Below are 22208 nucleotides of genomic sequence, written 5' to 3'. Positions count from 1 at the left end.
CATATGGCACTTCAAAGTTTCGACGAAAAGTGCTATTTTACTCACTAGTGCGGAAAAGTAGCCCCATATGTACTGTAAATGTATTTTACAGTACATATGGGGCTACTTTTCCGCACTAGTGCGTAAAATAGCACTTTTCGTGCGTATGTTGAAACTTTAAAGTGCCATATGTACTGTAAAACGTTGTTCGATACACGTGCGAATAGGTAATTCGCAACTCGTGTCGATTTAAAACACTCCCTTCGGTCGTGTTTTAATTTATCGCCACTCGTTTCGGATTTCCTTTTTTTCGCACTTGTATCGAAAATAACTATTTTCTACTTTTATTTATAATTCCTCATCAGTTAAAAACATTGTATTCTCCTGACGTACCTACAATAAAAATGATAGCATGTGATGATGATAGTGATCAAATTGACATGCCACTTTTTAAATATGACAATTGACAATATTATACAATTTATAATTGTTTTGTTTTTGATGCACTGAATAAATGGCACCATTTTTTCGTATGTTAATATTAAAACTATGAAATAGTAACAATAATATTTACATTATTAATTTTTGTGACGTCGAGATCTTAAATATGACATTAGTAAAGTAACGTGTACATATTTATGACTCGACTGTCACGGAGTATTTACGCATCTAAAGTTAATGCTTTAAATTTAGAATTGAACCAAAATACTTAATTAATGTTCTCAATAATCTAATAATTCGCATCGCAATCTAACAAATCACATCGCTCAATCAAAATATTCGAATACTGCTTGCTTATATATTCGAAAACTGCTTGCTCATATATTCGAGATATCCCATTATAATTTGGCTTAATTAGGGGCTGTTTTGGAAATCTGCGTCACATTCTAACTTTTTTTAAATTCTTGTTCTTGTTAAAATTTATGGAATGTGACGTAACAAATGGTTAAAGAAGCTGTATATAACTGGTGTTATATGGAATTTGACTTTTTGTGCCAGTGATTGACGTTGAGACTTAGTTTTTTGTATTCACTGCAGTTTATATACGTAGGGTCGGGGTTGCACCAAACCGTTTGTCACCGTTAAACAGTTCGCTAATTTTTTTTGTACGAAAAGTTTCATAGTAAAGCGTGGATCAGTGTGTCAACAACAGTGCGGATGGTGCAACTGGCACTTAGAATATTTAAAAATGTCCAAATGTTAAGGTTGTTCACAACATTCGGGTATCTTAAAAAAACTATACATTTTTACGAGCATGGAATCCGCTGCTGAAACTCTACTTCCAAATATCTATCCAAAGTAATGCGTCATGACGGCCATGACCAAGATGCCGGCAACGAGTGCAGCGAGGTGCTTGAGCGATTCCCACTTGTCTTCTTCCCGCAGCAGGTCCGGAAGTACGGTCACCAGCGCGATGTGGAGGAACCCGCCGGCTGTGAATGGGACTATCCAGGAAGTTTTGGCCTCTGAAAAAGGACAATTAGGAAATGCCTGTGAAGTTTAATAGAATATGGAGTTATAAATGCGAAAAATAGAGAAAAAACCGGCCAAGTGCGAGTCGGACGCGCACGGAGGGTTCCGCACCATCAACAAAAAATAGAGCAAAACAAGCAAAAGAAACGGTCACCCATCCTAGTACTGACCCCGCCCGACGTTGCTTAACTTCGGTCAAAAATCACGTTTGTTGTATGGGAGCCCCACTTAAATCTTTATTTTATTCTGTTTTTAGTATTTGTTGTTATAGCGGCAACAGAAATACATCATCTGTGAAAATTTCAACTGTCTAGCTATCACGGTTCGTGAGATACAGCCTGGTGACAGACGGACGGACGGACGGACAGCGGAGTCTTAGTAATAGGGTCCCGTTTTTACCCTTTGGGTACGGAACCCTAAAAACCGTGGGTCAGAACAACAGTGCTGCCATCTACCGCTGTCATATTGCTTAGGACAGGATGTAATCCAAACAAATGTTGGCGATCCGATCCGAAAAATTATTAAGAATGTCACCTTATGAAGTTGCTTATCAATTTGCAGTAATACTAATGTTTACTGAGTCATGGTAAAATTATATGGAACCCCAGTTAACTACGGAACCCTAAAAAGGCTTACCAATGGCATTCCTGGCTCCGCTGAATATGACGGCTGTCAGGGCTCCGATCAGGCCCGCTGATGCCGTCGCCTGCTCAAACAAGAATTGGAGTTTAAAAACCAAATCAAAAAGAACCTGAAGATTGGTTTCCATACTATTTCGAACTTTTAATGTGACAGTTGTGAAGCCAATCCCTGATAAGTTTTAACTTTTTCCACGCCGTGTCAAACACAAAAGCTGTCACTCAGACGCCACATTATTGAAGTGTCAAAACTGAAGTTGAACTTTATGCACGTAGGTCGATGTTGCTCTGTGGTCTGTGACCGATTAACCTACTGGCGTTGAACCTACGGTGCGGATATATCGGTCATTGGCGTCCAAAAGGTTAAACGAAACATTTGTATTATACATATACTCGTAGTCAACTCACCAATTGAGCCTTAGCCGCCTCCCAGCGCGAGAACCCACTCTTCAGCAGGATGGCGAAGTCACCCACCTCGTGCGGTATCTCGTGTACTGCGGGCAAACAAGGTTATTAAGGTGTGCGCTAGTTGCTAAGGTCGCACGGAGCGGGTTAATGAAAATAGTATGAGCAACGCAAACTGGCGCGTGTGTAGACGTCTTTACGCAGCTTTAAAACAGATATTTATACAGCATACATTACTGGGAAGTTTGATGAATTTTCGAAGGCATTTGACTGTGTTGATACTGTTGATAGCGAGACATGGAAGAATAAATGGTGTCCTTAGTCCTGTTATGTATTATCTTACCTAATCTCTACAGCGCTGTATGACACTGGTACAACGAATAGACATCAATACATACATAATCAATTAGCCAGTATAATGTTTTACTTCGGATTGCCACAAGGTTCTATTCTGGGCCCCTTACTGTTCTCATCAAGAAAAATACAAAACTTAGTGACAAGACACAAAAGGTAGTTAATTTTATTTTACTTGACCTAAAACATGTCGGTCGGGAAGTACAAACCTAGGATAGCGAAGGTAGTGAGCAGGCCGACGCGGAAGCCGACGAGGAAGGAGCCGCCGACCGCCAGCCCGTGCGTGAAGTTGTCGATGGAGTTGGCCATCAGGTTCAGGTAGCCTGCCACCTGCAAATGAGAAGGCGGATTTTTGTGTAACATCTTTTATAGTCTAGCAAACTTCGACAGTAGAATTAGCCTATGCACGCCTGCAACGCCATTAAAACTAATGATGACAATTGTCGTTTCTGTGAGGGTGGTGCAAACATTCTGCGGGCGCAGCATGGTTCCATTTTTATCGCCTGTCACTATGCCCGTCACTTTCGCACTTACGTACTTGTTAGAACGTGACGGGCATGGTGATAAGCGATAAAAACGCGACCGTGCTACCGCTGCTGGTTTCGTTAACAACGGTTTTTCTGAGTAGGTACTAGTTTTATACTCACGTCTTTTCTCTGTGGCGAGTCGTTGGCTACTGTTCCACTACTGTAATGTTGTTACTGTAATACAGTGAAACCTGGTTAAGTGGGACCTGGATAAGTGAGAAACCTCTATAGCTGGGACTCATGGTACGGTCCCGACACTTTAGCACTGAATTACCTCTGTTAGTGAGAAAAAACGAACCTCTATAACTGGGATTAGCTGTTGTGATTTAATAGTCACATTTACCTCTATAAGTGAGACAGAGAGTGTATTTTACCTCTTTTACTGAGACTATTATTTATAAGATTACATTTTCCTAATTGTTTTTTAGAATTGTATAGGAATTGACCTCTGTATCTGAGATAACGTCAATCTATGACCTCTCTAACTTGGACTTTATTGATCAATTTCCGTATTCTTACTAACTCTTAGTCTAACTATGCACAAATTCCGCATTTGCTTAATTGTGTCTAAACGACTTCAAGTTTCATTTAGTTACCTTATGAAGTTAAAACTATCGAAACGAAAGCTGAAATTTTGATAAGTAACACGAATAAACAGATTTTCATTTAATACATTTCTAAGACCCAATGAAGTCCGTATCAAATTTAATTGAAAAAATCTATCCTTTGGAGAATCATTCAAAATAAATTCAAAGAAATATTTAAACAGACTTAAAAATATTTAGGGACAAGGATTATTTTACCTTATTTATTTTTAAAGATAATTACAAAATACCTTATTAACCACCTTTATAACTGAAATATATCCTCTATTCTCACCTCTATTAATGGGACCCTCTGTAAATGAGACAGACATTTATTTGTACCTGGCTAACTGAGAGCCTGGGTAAGTGAAATACCTCTTTAAGTGAGACAAATCTGCTCGTCCCTTGAAGTCTCACTTATCCAGGTTTCACTGTATTAGACTTACATCTTTTCTCTCAGGTTTCTCCTTGGCAGCTGCTAGTGCTTTCTCCCTTGCTTCTCGCAGCAGACACCGCCCCATCCACCGGTTGCCTTTCCCCGCTGTTAGCCACCATTGGCCCACTACTGTGAGAGTACTTACATCTTTTCTCTCAGGTTTCTCCTTGGCAGCTGCTAGTGCTTTCTCCCTTGCTTCTCGCAGCAGACACCGTCCCATCCACCGGTTGCCTTTCCCCGCTGTTAGCCACCATTGGCCCACTACTGTGAGAGTACTTACATCTTTTCTCTCAGGTTTCTCCTTGGCAGCTGCTAGTGCTTTCTCCCTTGCTTCTCGCAGCAGACACCGCCCCATCCACCGGTTGCCTTTCCCCGCTGTTAGCCACCATTGGCCCACTACTGTAAGAGTACTTACATCTTTTCTCTCAGGTTTCTCCTTGGCAGCTGCTAGTGCTTTCTCCCTTGCTTCTCGCAGCAGACACCGTCCCATCCACCGGTTGCCTTTCCCCGCTGTTAGCCACCATTGGCCCACTACTGTAAGAGTACTTACATCTTTTCTCTCAGGTTTCTCCTTGGCAGCTGCTAGTGCTTTCTCCCTTGCTTCTCGCAGCAGACACCGCCCCATCCACCGGTTGCCTTTCCCGCACCGCTGTGGCGAGCCGTTGGCTATTGAGCCGCTACTGCAGCACCCGCCTTCTCCTGTGGATAAGTTTAGCATTTAACTATGCGTCTCAATGATGTTTGTCTAGCACCAGACATCAGGGCATCGCTTAACACTATTTCGCTAGAAATATGTTGTTGTAAGGCTTTGTTTCGAGCGGCCTAACGGTGGACATATATCTATGTCTGGTACAAATTTTCGTTGCTAGAAATTAGCGCGAGTAAAAGTTTGCTATACTTTCTACTCGCTCTATCTTTTTCAAAATTCATGCTATTTCAGAATGTCGTTTTAAAATGAGAGCGTAACTTCTATTATATGGCAACGTCTTGGTTCGTGTGTGTGTGTGTGTGTGTGTGTGTGTGTACTGTGTACCTATCTCCGGCGGGCGCAGCATGGTTCCATTTTTATCGCCTGTCACTATGCCCATCACTTTCGCACTTACATACTTGTTAGAACGTCACAGGCATGGTGACAAGCGATGAAAATGCGACCGTGCTACCGCCGCTGATATGGATAATTTTATTTTATTTTTATTTATTTATTTTATTTTAGTACATGGAAAACCAACAGCATATATCCAGAAATTACAATAGAATCACAAACCCAATTAAAGGTTCATGGATATTAAATAATGCGTGTGTATAGCTGTATATACTAACCTTTAGTATTATTATTAAACACACAGGAATCATACAGCTGTTTAGCCGTAACGATCCCGTTCCCCCCACAAATCCCCTCCCCCTCAGACGTCCCCCGTTTCCTCTTCTCCGCTGTCAGCAGTTTGTCTATCTCCTCTATCTCGATCTGTTTGATGGCGCCGTTCTGCATAGGTTCCTCCTCGTCTTGCTCGGAGGCCGCGAAGAGTTTTTCCACCACGATGAAAACTAGCATGCCGAAGAGACACCAGAGGCCGCATTTCATTGACACGTGTTCGCCTTCTGAAATAGATAAATACATTCGAATTGTTATTAGTTGGTTCTAGATTCTTGGACTTGTCTTAAACAGAGTTCGTTTGGGCCAGGGATTGACAACCTTTCTTACCTACTTATAGACAAGTACTCATACTAAACGACTTTCACTTTAGAATAGAATAGAATAGAAATGGTTTATTTGGTGTTGAAATACATGCTTAACCTATAAATACATCTTATTCTAGTACAAGACACCAAAATGGATGCCACTCAGCATATGCCGATGACTAATGTCCTTAGCCATGGCGCTGGTTTTCAGGGCAACCAATTTAAATACACATAAAAAAAATAAAAAAATAAAGCAAAACTTAAGAGAAAGAGATAACATATGGGAGAAGAGGTGACAGTTGAGTTAATTAATTGATTGAACAGTACATAATTCCGTGCTTGAACATTAAAAGTTATATTTTAATATTATTTTAGCTCCATAGGAACTAGTGATTAAATCAGAGACGTAAAAATGTACAAAGCCTAAAAATGAAAATGCTCTGAATGATTTTTTTACTGGTCCCGCCATCTGCTTTTCATCTTATTCTCATTTTCTTCCTAGATAGGTACTTGGCACAAAGTATTGGATTGGATAAAAAACCGGCCAAGTACGAGTCGGACTCGCGCACGAAGGATTACGTACCATTACGCAAAAAACTGCAAAATAATCACGTTTGTTGTATGGGAGCCCCATAATATTAATTTTATTCCGTTTTTATAGTATTTGTTGATATAGCGGCAACAGAAATACATCATTTGTGAAATTTTCAACTGTCTAGCTATCACGGTTCATGAGATACAGCCTGGTGACAGACAAACGGACAGTGGAGTCTTAGTAATAGGGTCCCGTTTTTACCCTTGCTTTGAGTACGGAACTCTAAAAAGGACACGCTTGTTTATTCCCAAGTCGCAGAACCTGAAAAAGCGACTGTGTTTACAGTTATTTTTTTTCTGTGAAGAAAACGCAGGTTTGTACGGATTATCAATTATTTATTTACACGTGTCTCTCGCTATTTTTAACACCATAAAACATGGCAATACCGATAGTGTTACCTTTATGTTTAACGACACCACGATAAGGCATGCTATTTATAAACATAACCTATTAACGTGCAAACATGATAGCCAAGTTGAAGTCCATTGCCGTGAGGTGACACACATACATTTTCCTTAAACACACGTAAACAATCCGTGCGACAGCTGAGGTTTTGTGTTATTATAATTAAATGGTAAAATCGATCTTTTAAAATGCAATATACAGTCCAATTTTAATTGTACATTCATTTTAGTCGTATACAAGTCGAGGTTTTGTGTTTTGAACTATTCAGCGTAAAAAACGACCCTATTAGAGAGGTATAAAGCAGAATTTTAAATGTAGAATCAAATGAGTCGTAGACGTTAGTGGAGGTTTTGTGTCGCGAGCGTGTGAATGAAGTGCCTTGTTGATAATAATGTTATTAGTCATTTGCAATTTCACCAGAACCGAATTAAATTGATGAAGTGTGCAAAATATGTTTACTTGTATGATTCAGTGCATGTTTTGAAACATTGATAGTCTTTGTTCAGCATCTAAATAACTAAAAATAACAACCTCCACCATTACTATAGAACTTTGTAATTCTAAAGTTATCATCAGATCAGATATGTGCTCTTTCAAATAAATAAATTTATCTATTTTCTCTGCCTATTACGAAAATCGAAATTTCGTTATCTGTCTTTCATTGCCACAGATTAGTAAATTATCATACTACTACCTATACTTCGTTTTTTTAGCATTAGAAATAAGGTAAACAATCTTGATGTGTCTTTTAATTGAAAAACACATTTTAAAAATAAGTTACGATAAATATGTAACAATTATGAATCTAATACGATATTTTATAGTCTTCTGCTTTCATAAGTAATAGTTATTGATTTTTAAAAAGTGTTTTTCTATTAAAAGACATGTCAAAATCGCTTACCTTCTTTAAAGTTCTTTCTAATGCTTAAAAAAACGAACTATATATACTATTTCAATTGCATCGAGCGATAGTGAAGCTGATAAAGAAATTTCTTTCTACTTACTGTTAAATCAGAATCAGAATAGCCATTTATTAAGTTAACACATGCTTAGTATATTGTTTACAGTATTTACATTCATCAACTACTGTACTGTACATTAGTGCAGTATAATTTGTGTATGATTAGTTGGTATGTTGATCTGTTTGTTACGTTTCTTTAACCCAATTGACAGTCTACTGTTAAATGCTTAGGTATTATGCAATTTGCTGGTGAAATCGGCTAGTTATGCTTGGCCGACCTTATAGGAAAGTCGAACGTTACATGACATGGGTGATATTTTCACATGGCAAATCAATTTCCGCTGTTTCTTGTTGTCACTAATGCTACAATGGATTTCGAATCAAAAATGTTTATGAAATCATAACTTTCTTTGTTATAAAACATAGAAATAGTAGGCATGCATTAAATTCTGTATAATTTGGTAGTTAATAGGGTCAAGAAAACCTCATCTATTTTGTTAAAAATTACGAACTCTGGTTGTCTTCGATATTTATAAGCTAACTAACTATTACGGCTCAGCGACCCAAAGAGGATCTTGGCCTCCGAAACGAGAGCACACCATTTTTCCCGATCCTGCGCCGTTTCCTGCCAATTATCGGCTTGAAGCTGACGCAGATCCGCTTCCACACTGTCTCCCCAGCGTTATCTGGGTAAGCTAAAATGACCTTTTTTTAATATTATAAATGGGCTTACTCATGGCCACAAACTAGCCGAGGCGAAGGTGTGGCAACAATATACCTGCCTACCAGTGGCGGCGCGTCAAACATATACATAGGCAAACCGGGGCTAATTTGGCTTACATATTTCCTTTACAACTCTGCTCAAACATCCAAAAACAGGCAAGCCGGTGGGAATCGGCTTTTATGGACGCGCCGCCACTGCTGACTACATACGTATTATCTAAGTATTTACAACAAATTCAAACCGAGAGGGCATTCCACGAGAATAACGCGAATGTAACGCTTTACGCTTGCATTGCATGGCAGCTACCTTAATCAAATCCGTAAAACTCGATATACTATACTGCCTATTCATTTACTAATAACGAAATATTTACCAGACCCAATATCGCTTTCTCAGCAAGTATTATAAGAATTAAGTAAATGGCGTACGAACACCCCCGCGTCGGAAAAGAGAAAAGAATTACCCTTCGTAGAAGCAAAGTCGTGCTGCCACGCCTCCGGCAGCAGATGTAGGAACACATCCCCCAGCAGCCCGCCCACTGCGAAGCTCAGCAGTATCCGCAGTGTAGCTGCGCCAGCTGGAAGCAACGAGGAGGGCGTAAGATAAAGGTGCCAGGAGTTCTGGACGGATATGATGGTCGTTCTACGTGACAGAGTGATAAAACGGTGTCCGTCACTTTATATCCCGCGGTGTTAGAAAGTGAGTTATTTTATCACGTGGATAAAGCCCTCCATTAATAAGCCTGCTGGTCCAAGAAGACACCTGCGGTTGATAAACGTTTGTGAGTTCAGCTCTCTCGTGGATTATTCTGTAGTGCAGTTAGAAAAATAAAGCCTTTTCCAAGAGAGGAACTAAAAGAAGAGTTTAAAATTTATATTATTAATGGGTATTAACTTAAGCTCTTTAGGCAGATAATGTGTAACTGACGATTTTAATGTGCTTGTGGCTATTTCAGTAAAGAATGGTTTGACTAGATTCTACGATTCATGTAGCCTAACATAGTGACTGTAATTCTCATGTAACTCTAGATTGAATCAGTTTTTCCATCAGAGCCAATATAACCTGCGTTTCCATAAGTGTGACACATTTTCGTATCATGACTTGGCCGAATTTTATGTAAACATAAACATATTAGCTTATTTCATTAAAACCCTTGAACTTGGCAATTCAACCCGCGAATACGCATACTAATCACCCGGATCCACGCAGATTTAAATTGTAAACTACATGCGCGTGCGTTTGTCATTTCACTTACGTTAACCTTAACCGCTACGTAAAAACGCTTCCTCTTCCGCGCTTCCTAGGAAGAGGCGCGAAGACATTTCGGAGCTCTAATTGTGTAGAATTGCAGCTGCATAAACATTTGTATCCGGCTAGCTTGCCTATAGCCTGGGCCTTTGTCCGCTTAGTTATAAGTCCTTCAAAACTTTCAACTTGTTAGAGCTCTACAAGATTGATGTTTCTAATTTCAAGGTTCTATGAGTCCTATCTTATCTAAGTAACATTATTTCCATCTAGTAGTTAGGTACAGAATAGAAAAGCTCATTTCAATAGTCCTAATCCTAGTTTACACTAAATTATACACAAGTTTTAATTCAGTCACTGTCTGCTGTCTGTAATCAATCACCCGTGTTCTTAAAGGGTTAGAAACGTCGAAATGTATTTGAAATTGATTATGCTACGCGATATAATCCGATTACATAATATTATAAAATTAAATGTAGTCATTGTCAGTATAATCTTCAATTAATATAAATAGGTAATCCCGTAATACTACGCCGTGATTGCTGATAACTATCGTCAATTCACTATCGATTGGCTGTATCTGTATCTACTGATAATACTAATCTTCGGATGCTTGTCACGTGTATACTTCAACGTTTATTTAAACCGTCGGTTCCGAACGTGGGGGTAAATCTTAATACCCTCGGTGGGGGTAATAAAGCTCTCTAAGGCTCTATTTACTTATATTGATTGTTTGATGAAACATCGCACAAGCATACTCGTATTTCGAAGTTGAGATATGTTATGACTTGTCATGAAAACTTATCGTGGTCCGACTCAAAAAAAATAAATACCGCTTGACTCGTTCTTTAGACGATCATGATAATGCTGGATACTCAAAAGGTTAAAAGGGGATGTCATAAGGGCGTTTTTTTTTAAGTTGTCCCCTACACTTTTTTTTTTCAAATTTGTTTTTTTTTTATGTTATTTCTACTCAGAATCACGAGATCTTTCTATCCTAATAGGAGAAAAAAAGTGTCCTAAGGTTTTTATTTCCATTCCGTCACCATTTTTCATAGACTTTGTATGGCGGTCGCGGAATGGAAAGACCGAAAAACGTATGGAAATTTTGGGACACTATTTTACTCCTATTAGGATAGAAAGAGCTCGTGATTCTGAGTAGAAATAACATAAAAAATCCCAAAATTGAAAAAAAGTGTAGGGGACAACTTTTAAAAAACGCCCATTTACAGAGAAAAAGTATATTTTCTCTGCTGCAGACAGTACGAAGTGAAGATACAGTTTCATCACAAGAACAATGAACGTACGAGGTACATGTAGATATAAATAAGGTCAATCATCAACAATCGGGCATCTGTCACACGCTTATTGCAATGTCGTAGAGTTCACATCTCGTATCAGTGGCGTTGATGGCTCACGTATATCGATAAGTGGACAGACAGACGGCTGATAACAATGTTTTTAACGGAATATGGTTCATTGGCCTTTGGGAATACAGGTCGTTTTTACATAACTTGTTTTCGAAGTGTCAGATCATGCTTGTCTAGTAACCTTGAGAGGTTTAGTACTTTTTGGCATTTAATGGTAGCATTTAACATGGCAACAGTAGCCAATTACTCTTCTGCCCACGGATAAGATTTATCAATTATCTTCAAAGATATTATAGACATTAGATGCTTCCCGTTTTTTGTAAATCGTTAGAAGGGTTCCTAACGATTCTTTCTGATGCCCAGAAGAAAACAAACCAAAGGATCACTTAGATACAATACAGTAAGTGAATTTTAAGCTTTGAGAAACAAGACGAAGCTAGTTTTGTCCTGTAGGTATTCTTTGATAACACAAGGTGTTATATGTACCTACGTCAAACAAAATTGTGTTGTCCTAATCTTAATATCATGTCTGGTATAGTCGAGAGAGCGTGATTGTAAGAAGATAATGAGGCATATTCGAGGCATATTCGACTCGATAAAGTGACAGAAACAAGTGGCTTGCGCACCTTGAAGACAACGTCACATAGCATGTGGCAATGACATCATTAATAGTCAAATTCGATTGGCTCCCCTTACTAAATCATCTGTGAGTCAAAAGGAGCAACTCTGCAAAAGGAAATTCCATCATCATCATTTGCCGTAAATCGCACTTTTTTGTCGTGTGCACCAGGGACTATGTCAAATTTATATGAATAGTTTCATAGCACGAGATTTATTGCCATGTCGCGCTGTATTATTGTCTCGACTCAAATAGGCTTACTTGTTGCAATGTCAACATAGTACCTGTATGGGTACGTTTCCCAGCAAATTGAATTTAATGTTAATAAACAAACACTAGTGTAGTGGTACAATAATCAAACCGGAACCTCACAATGGGCCGCTCTCCATAATATCAGGTCTGTTTACTATTTGTTTCAGATAGCATGGCATTTAATGACCTTAGTTGCCATCTTTCCGTAATCGCCTCACGTACGGTACGGCACGTATAGATAACGGACACTTTACGGGTTTCCCTTATCTTCTTACAAAGTAAATAAATGCAATACAACATTGTATTGTGATTGATGTCTATTGCTACTGTCACTCGAGATTACGATTACCATGCCATATTTCCCAATCAAATAGGTATATTATTTTTGTGATAGTCAACAAACGAGCAGACGAGCCGCCCATAAACAGCAACGTCAGCAACATCGGAGAAGCCACTTATGCGTCGCCGACCCTTGAGAACCCTGAATACCCGCTTCTTGAAGGGCATAGGGTCCTTCATATTATAGACACTGACACAGCAATACTTACACGATATTTCGACACAGATATTTCAATGCCTATTTATGTCTCTTGTTCATGATTTTAATTTGCTTTATTGTTCATGAAATTAGTATATTATCTCTTTGCCTGAGATACAGGATTATATTCCTAGTTCAGGTGCACGTAATAATGTACGTACCTAATATGTAAAAGTTCAAGCATAATGTAACATTAGCAATAAAGTTTTCTCAATAAATTATTCTTATTCTTCAAGAAGCGGACCGCAAAGGAAATACCTCAGGGGGTAACTAATTCAGTCCATATTTAGCACGTTCTAGGAAGAAACAAGCGAGATGCCCACTTATTCCGGGTGTGGTATGTAAATATCTAAGTGGTATCTCTTCCCAATACCTTCTTGCACCTTTAGAAGCACAACACTCAAGTCACCACCATGTGATATAATCAACAGCTATACATTATGGTGGTGGTCAGCATCGATGGAACTAGATCTCGATCACGAAGTCTGTAGGTCTGCCGTGAAAATCGAAATTTCATTAACTGCATCTCGTATCACTCATGCATATTCGGGCAATAAGAGAGGAAGATAACGCAATTTAGATTATCGCGGAAGATCCGCTGGACTTTCTGTTTCGGGATGGTCTCTCCGAAAAGCTAGTTTACGATTACTTAGTGCATTCCCTCTCGTGTCAGGAAAACTTTCAAGTTTTATAACTGTTCAGCATTTAATTTGGGATGCATTGTCAATTGCGGTTTTGAATGCAATGCTCCGAGCGCGGGCCGGTCGATGTCCGGTCACGGTCAGACAAAATTCATTATTTCCAAGGTGAAGAAAGGGGCAGCAAGTTCTGTGGTCTTTGTATGGTGCGGTGTGGATAATGGAAAAAATTCCCAAGGAAATATTGTTCATTAACTATCTTCATGACGCAGAAAAGATTTACGTAGCGATCAGAGAGGTCATAATTCAGTCCGAATCAATTGAGACCATTGTCTGAACGGACAGTTAACAATTATTGCATCAGAGATACCAGTACTCATATTTTCCTTGATTAGTTATCAAGCCAAGTTTAAAACGTACCTACTAATAAAACCGGCCAAGTGCGAGTCGGACTCGCGCACGGAGGGTTCCGCACCATCAACAAAAAATAGAGCAAAACAAGCAAAAAAACGGTCACCCATCCAAGTACTGACCCCGCCCGACGTTGCTTAACTTCGGTCAAAAATCACGTTTGTTGTATGGGAGCCCCACTTAAATCTTTATTTTATTCTGTTTTTAGTATTTGTTGTTATAGCGGCAACAGAAATACATCATCTGTGAAATTTTCAACTGTCTAGCTATCACGGTTCGTGAGATACAGCCTGGTGACAGACGGACGGACGGACAGCGGAGTCTTAGTAATAGGGTCCTGTTTTTACCCTTTGGGTACGGAACCCTAAAAACCCTATTAAGATTTTGTTTATAGCCAATATCTGGGTAAACAACGTATTAGACAAGAGTGTCTCACAACTGCCGCATAGGTAGGTGAAATGAAGAGTTTTGCGTAATATTCCCTATTCACGTGAAAAAAATATAAAAGTTCCTTGCCACAGTTGCCACAGCCACAACCTACCTCGACTGACGTATTTCAGTCTTATCAACCCTCCGCAGCTGTGCCCAATAAATGCATTCAACTGTAAAATTGCTGTCGCTGACATTCTCTACATCGGTATTACAAAACCCAAGCCCACGCAACGTATCGAGATTCGTGAAAATGACGATCGGAAAGGCGCTTATAAATAGTTGGTCAAATGAATTTGTCAGTAAATAGGAACAAAAAAAAACTATACTCGAACTTTTCTTTTGGGTGCTAGTACTAATGTAAGACAAATATAGTATGATTCTCTGTCTAAGTTTGAAATGAGACAGTCCTTTGAAACACTATAAGATTAGGTACCTAATACCAATTTTAATAAAACTTTTTTAAACTAAATGGTGTCACTACACCTTATAAACCAAAGTCCCCCGCCACGTCTGTCTGTTTGTGTGTGTGTATGTATGTTCGCGATAAACTCGAAAACCACCGAACGGATTTTCATACGGTTTTCACCTATCTATAGACTATAGAGTCATTCTTGAGAAAGGTTTAGGTGTATAATCTGTACAGGTTTTGTTTAACCGGCGGGTCGCTAGTCTATACTAAAACACACCCACTTTGTCAGAAGAAAAAGGCGCGAAATTTAAAATTTTCTATGAGAGGTCAACCCTTCACGCCAATTTTTTTTTATTTGCCGCCTTTTTCTACAGACGAAGTGCGTGTGCCAGAGTATAGTTATGTGTATATTTGTAGTTATGAATACCTACCTAACTGTTTCGGATAGGGTAGAGGATATTGTCTTTAGTTTGTTATTCTTTTATAATTACGAATATTACGATGAACATAGAGACTGACTCTGAGAGTGACTCTGATATAAATCATTTGCAAATACAATTTCAAACTTATTGCTTAAAAAGTAAAGTTCATATGCGAATAAATTATTAGATTATTATAAAGGAGTCAGGTGCAAAAGTGTAAATTATTAAACTATATGTTTTTCGTTGACTGTACTGATGTCGTTTAAGTTTCGTTCATCTGAGTTATTGCTTGTGCATAATGTAGTAGGTAGATATAATAGGTATTGATTCGTTTTTCAACCACTTTTTTTCTCCTATCATCTTTTTCAAAACCGGTTAACAATTTTGGTGCAAATACTGCAAATTCCTATACAAGCGAAGCATATACCCTGTATGCATTTGCAAAAGTAAAAGTATTATTTAGAATCAAATTGTCAGACAGTTCAAAAACTATTTTAGTTTGATAAAAAAGTGAAATCAATCACTAGCCTAGTCAATGTTTTTATCTATCTTAGAACTTTCCATTGCCCAATTTGTTGGATGTCACAATCTGCTATGCAATCTTAGCATTGTTACTAAAGGCAGATAAAATTTATTTTGGGTCCATTGAGAGATAAGTCTTGAGCATTGGGAGATGACTGATTGAGATAGTGTTAGATGCATGATTATTCCCGTATGAATGTATTACAAATTGAATTGGTAAAATCACTTTTTTTACACCTCCTATTTGGAAAAGAGCTTTTTCTCCCTGCTAGGAGGGATCAAAGTGGCACTTTTCTACATTTTTTTGTACATTATTTTTACATTTTTTTGTACATTATCTTTTTAGCTTAAATAATCTGTTTAAGCATCAACACTAAGATTTTTGTATTTTCCTCATAGTTCATGTGAAAAGCAGTATGTGTCACACGGTATCAAAATTATTTCGTCTTGGATGTTAACACTTGAATCCCTCATTACGCTCAGGATTCAATGTACGCCCTTGACGGAAATACATATATCATTTTGATCCCTTGTAACACAAACTACTATTATTTCATTGTTTTGATAGGTTGAGGTTACAATATAATATGGCAGAATGAACCTAAGAGATCTTAGATCAATGTAGATATATTGCCATATAATTTGGTATTTTTATGATAGCACCTGCCATGACTAGAGGGATATATCTACATTTAGGTTAATATATCTGTCAGATTTTTCTTCTAGAAAGGGTCAATATTCTTTATTAGTTATCTGTCTCCATCAGAGATGTACAAAATGGTTTTAAAAAAGCATTTAAATACAAAATGCAAAATACTTTTCAGATTTACTATTTCAAATGCAAAATACCAAATAGTTTTGCGTTTTGTATTTCAAATGCTAAATGCAAAATAGGTATTTTCAAAATACTTTTTCAAAATAAAATACCTTTTGAGCAAATCTCAGATATTTTTATTTATTTTAGGTATTTATCATGAGAAATAGAGACACAATGTCGAGCCGAACAAAAACGTCTAATATCATGGCATGGCACCTTATGCATGACATTTTGGTCATATTTATCAGTACGCGTATCAATAAATTCTGTTATGGTATTAATAATAGTCCGTCGGTTCCTCTCTCTGCGGCCCTGACCACCGGCAGCTTGGGCCTTGCCCCGCTGCTGGCGGCGCCCTAGGTTAGGTTTTTTATAATGTGTTTATAATATTTTTTTATATTATTTTTGTAAGTGTTTTTATATTTTAATTTTATATACATATTGTAAAAAACCAACCTAAGAAGAGAAATAAATAAAGGAAATAATACTCACTTAAAATAATGTAAAAAACTAGACTAACGAAAAGAGAGCCATGGCTCCATTTTGTGACTTGTGTGGCCATTTATTTCGGTTGATTGTGCATCTAGTTCTTATTTTATTATTATTACACTTTTCTTTTATTAATAACAACTGGACTGGTATTGTTAAAAAGTGAAAAAAACATCAGTTTTTATTTATTACGCTTTTTAACAATACCAGGGGGCCGATTTTTGAATTTCGATCGCTCGATTTCGTCACTCGAAAATCGGTGAAAAACTGCGAGATGCTGATTTTTGAAATACGAGCGATATAAATTGTGAATTTAGTGGTATTGACCACTAGTTTTTGATTCTATTAGTAGAATTTACATGCCTAGTAGTGGAGATATTACTGAACGAAATACACGAAATCGAGCGGTCGAATTTCAAAAATCGGCCTCCTGGCGCTGGCGCCAGGCGCTAGCAGGCGCCTCTATCGGTCAAATTCCGCAATACAAGCGTCATTCGTTCATTTCATTTTGTTTGACTGGTAATGTTGGCTAAACTTAATCACAAAGTATTTTGCATTTTGAAATGAATATTAAAAATGCAAAATACGTCTCGAAAAGTATTTCAAATAAAATACAAAATGGTTTTTACTAAAAGGCACATTTAAATGCAAAATACAAAATAGGTATTTCGCATTTTGTATTTGCATTTTAAATAGAAGTATTTCAAATAAATCGCATCTCTGGTCTCCATATGAATTAGCATACCTACTTACATGATTATTTTCTAAAAATTGAATGAATGTTAGTAACTTAAGTAGGTAAGCCTCTTTAAACTCTTCTTACATGAAGTGGGTCCCTTTGTTGATCATTTTCTTACTAAAATATTATATTTTTATCTTGCTAAAAGAAAATATACATTTCCGGACAACATATCATTTTGTGTCGAGTTACATTTCAAACTGGAATAACAAAACTTTGCCACTTATTATTATAGTATATTATATTATTATACAGAGCCCACTGTGTCCCACTGCTGGGCAAAGGCCTCCCCCTTCTCCTTCCAGTCGTCCCTATTCAGTGCTACATCTGGCCAGCCTCTCAAGGAGTCCAGGCCATCCCGCCATCACCGACGAGGCCTGCCGGCTCTCCGGTTAGACTCGTGGGGCTCCCACTCTGTGGTTAACTTGGCCCACAAGTCGTCCGGCATTCGGCAGACATGACCAGCCCAGTCCCATTTTAACTTAGCCGCTTTCCGAGCTACGTCTATTATTCGAGTCTTAGAGCGCAGCGTAGTGTTTCGGACTCAATCCCTTAATTTTACACCTATGCTGCGCTCCATAGCTCTCTGGCAAACCCCGAGTTTAAACTTCTGACAATTATTAACAATTGTTTATTTGTTTCGTCTTACCTACTGGCTGGACACACTGATAAAATACATTGTTGTTGTTCCAGTTTCTGATAAATATCACAATAACTTTTTATCACTTTGACACATTGAGGTTTATATGAATATATCACTCAAGCTTTTTACATTCTTACAAAATGTATTTAGGTACCAATTTAGAACATGGTGGGAAGTATAAATTCACGCATACACTTTTACTTTAGTTATTTCACTTGTTAGAGGTTATGGTTATATTTTTAATTCATCGATAACATAAAATGGACCAATAGCTGCATGATATTAATTTAACAACAAACTGCAGCATCCAATAAGACAAAGACATCATAATTCTGGCTTAAAACATGCTTGAGATGACAAGCGAAAAAAAACTATAAATAGTATCACATGGACATGGCGTAACGATCGTAAACAAAGCTTACTCACATCCATCCTTGAAAGATGCTGTCTCGTCGATCGGGATGATGAAAAGAGGCAAAATCCCACTCAGACCCACTAGAATTGACGCCAGGGAAGCGAACAGCCACGGATGCTCATCCAGTTCATCCACAAAACTAACTAAATACTCGGGAAACCACCCTGAAATAATTCCCGCCGATTCCATTGCGATTTTTTTTTAAACACTCGCGAACTAAGTCACCCTTTTTTTTTAAATATAACTAATCAGTCATAGCTATCGATCTTCAACCGGCCAGCAGCTTCCCGCTCGACGAACTAAACAAAGTCAGCTTGAACTGAGATGCTCGCGCATTTTCCAGATAAAAAAATATACCGTCCAACCAGACGAACTAATCTACACTGAGATTGAGTGCGCCTGTATGCGTCGATTCTTATCTACTACACTTGAATATAGGTTTTGAAAAGCGCTCTCTGTATAGTTATTTCATCGTGCACTCTGGATATGCGCGTAATTTAAATGAGCAATCCGTCCGTCCGTAATCCTAATTAGAAGCAATAAGCAAAACAAAACAATTGGATCAAAATTGAGTGAATGAAATTTTTATAGTTACTGAATGAATAATTTATCTGTCACGGCTGTCAAATGTCAAGAAGGGATAGGTTTTCCTGAATGTTGCCAGGACGAACAGTAAGAAATCGGGGATAAAGTAAGATGATGCAACTGACTTTAAACTTTAAAATCATTTCGCTTGAGTAAACTTAACAACCTTACTTAACTATATGAGATTAAAAAGCTTTTCCAATATTTTAAGAACCAAGAACTTCGTTACTTGTCTATTCATATTCTTTGTAATATTTAGAATTTTAGACTGCTATTTTTAGTATGATGCGCATGGAATGGATAGGATAGTAACGTAAACTATGGCGCCATAATTAAGTAAGTAGGTAGGTCTTATATTGTAGGAATTGTACAGATTGTGATAATTGACAGTAGCGCTTATAGCTAAACATATTAGTTTAAATTTTTGTACTATATTAGTTTTAAGCCTTCGCTTTGTTCGCTTCTACTAACTAGTTGCTAGCTGACCCTGATAATACGAGTATATGCAAAGATAAAAAATATCAATGGTATTTTGAACCATCCAATGTTCTAATATTAGGAATACTTAACATTCATTTCTTCAGCTTCACTAAGCACAACTCCAGCAAGTTGTTGATAACAATAGTTTAGTTCAAAAACGATGGAAAACGGAATCATTTGTTGGAATTCAAATTAAATACGCATCATCTTCTCTAAATAGATAAGTAATACAACTAGGTGTCGTTCGGCGTAGCGTTACTGGGACACGAATGCAATACGAATCTTCTTGGCAACCACCGCCACGCTCAGCGCCCAGTTGAAGCAAAATGCCGAACTTATTTTGGCTTGCCAATTTAAATATGTGACAGCATATAGTTACCTACATGTGCTACAGTATAACTTTACCGTGCTAACATCTCGCATCACATTTGTATTCGTTACACATTAAACGGACAGACAGACGCTATGTCGGAAGTCTGGTTGTGCGGGTGAATGTTTGTAATAACAAAATTTCGCGCCAATGTGACAGTGAGTGAAATCAAAGGCGACGGGTGTTCGTAGATGCATTAAATTGTTTCAATCGTGAGCCAATTGTTAACAAGTGTGTGTGCTAATTGCAAAAAATATATAAATCAAGATGGATTCGTGGGGAATTTTGAACGTAGATACTGCTGCGGCTGCTATATCCAGGGATGAGACAGGCTCAAGCTTTCGGAAGAAACAAGTTATGGTAAATGAATTTTTACCTTTCTTTCTTTCTTTTATTTTATCCTTCTTTAGCAAAAATACTGATTTATTATGTAGTTAGTTACATAGTTTAAAAAATAACCTAGGAACGATCTTGTGGCGCACACACATCACATAACGTATTTTACAATGCATTATACGAAGAAATTAAAACAGCTGCTAAATTATAATATTAATCTAAATGTCCCGCCAGCACTCTTCGCATGTGGGCCCCTTATGCACTATAGTTCGTTTTTTTTAGCATTAGAAAGAACTTGAAAGAAGGTAAGCGATTTTGACATGTCTTTTAATTGAAAAACACTTTTTAAAAATCAATAACTATTACTTATGAAAGCAGAAGACTATAAAAGATCGTATTAGATTCATAATTGTTACATATTTACCGTAACTTATTTTTAAAATGTGTTTTTCAATTAAAAGACAAATCAAGATTGTTTACCAAATTTCTAATGCTAAAAAAAACGAAGTATAACTGGCTAGCCTATAGCCAGTTAGTGCAGAAGGGACCCACTTACTTTCCCGCATACGTTCAGGAAAATGTTAGTTGGTGCTTAAATTATTCTTTGCAAAGAAACATTTTCAGAGGGTATGGATTTACTAAATACCTCAAAAAGATATATTGTTATCCGTTTCTAACAGTAAAATAACATAATTTAAAATTAAACGTGATCTAACATCGTATGACTCTTGTTCTGAAACCAGATGTTCGAAAGAGAAAAGAAACATGACACAAAAGTCTAAACTGTTAACTCATGTCATGAATAATTAACGTAACCGCTCGTAAAACTCCGCAACTAGTGTTTTTTATTTCGCGGTTATTCCTGTACTTTAATTAATTTAATTTCAGTTTATCTGGAAGTTATGACCGAATTATATGAAACAGATGTGTCCCCATCAATAATATTAAAATTAGTCCTACGCTTTAATCTTTATAATATGGCTTGAATTATTGCATTAATAGTCATCGCAGATTATAAACATGTCATAGGACTGAGTTCAGTATATGCGCACGCGTCGACTTTACCTTAGAAATTAGAAAAAAACCGACTAAAAAGTAAGTAATGTCTGTCGGATCATGCTCATTGCTCAGTGTAATGTTAAAATTTTGACTTTTGAAGCGTATTTTCGAAATTGTTTACTTTATGAAAAGAAAAACCATACAAGTGCGAGTCGGACTGAGGGTTCCGTACAAATTTAACTTGTTTTTATTTTATTTTTTACAAATTTATTTGTTTTGAGATTTTTCCTGTACTTGTGGTGTAAGACAATATTACTTGCTAAATTTCATAGTTTTAGGTCAACGGTAAATTTTATTCCCTTGAGAGTGTCGAAATATACGTTTATTGCGGCATAAAAAAAAGAAAAACGCACGGCAAATAAACGGCCGTAACATTTTTTTTATGTTAACTAAAAAGTTTGATTTTTTTACAGCTTTAAGGGACCGTAGACTTGAGTATATGGTTTTAATTTCAACTCGATATCTCCACGCATTCCCGAGAGAAAGGCTCTTAACATACAGACGGACGGACGCATAACAAAGTGATCCTACAAGGGTTTCGTTTTTGCCTTCTGGGGTACGGAACCGGAAAAATAAAAAATAAATAAATCAGCATTGGACCGCATTTTATACCGTACGAGAAATCGCTCAGTAGTATGAAGATCGTACGCATGTTT

The 22208-nt window shown here is 37.5% G+C and overlaps 1 protein-coding gene across 1 annotated transcript; it reads right to left on the bottom strand.

Annotated features, from left to right (window-relative positions):
• Positions 1–1269: 1269 nt before the first annotated feature.
• LOC134657564 (zinc transporter ZIP13 homolog) lies at positions 1270–19253 on the bottom strand. Its single transcript, XM_063513141.1, has 8 exons — positions 18734–19253; positions 9225–9338; positions 5717–5995; positions 4947–5095; positions 3059–3179; positions 2499–2584; positions 2089–2158; positions 1270–1445 (listed from the first exon to the last, which is right to left on the bottom strand). Exons 1-8 carry the CDS (start codon positions 18909–18911, stop codon positions 1270–1272), a joined length of 1173 nt encoding a protein of 390 aa, XP_063369211.1. The 5' UTR covers positions 18912–19253.
• Between the last annotated feature and the right edge of the window lie 2955 nt (positions 19254–22208).

This window comes from Cydia amplana, chromosome 20 (assembly GCF_948474715.1).
Source record: "Cydia amplana chromosome 20, ilCydAmpl1.1, whole genome shotgun sequence".
Lineage (NCBI taxonomy): Eukaryota > Metazoa > Arthropoda > Insecta > Lepidoptera > Tortricidae > Cydia > Cydia amplana.
The sequence above is the reverse complement of the archived record's forward strand: the minus strand, read 5'-3'. Positions and strand labels throughout refer to the sequence as shown.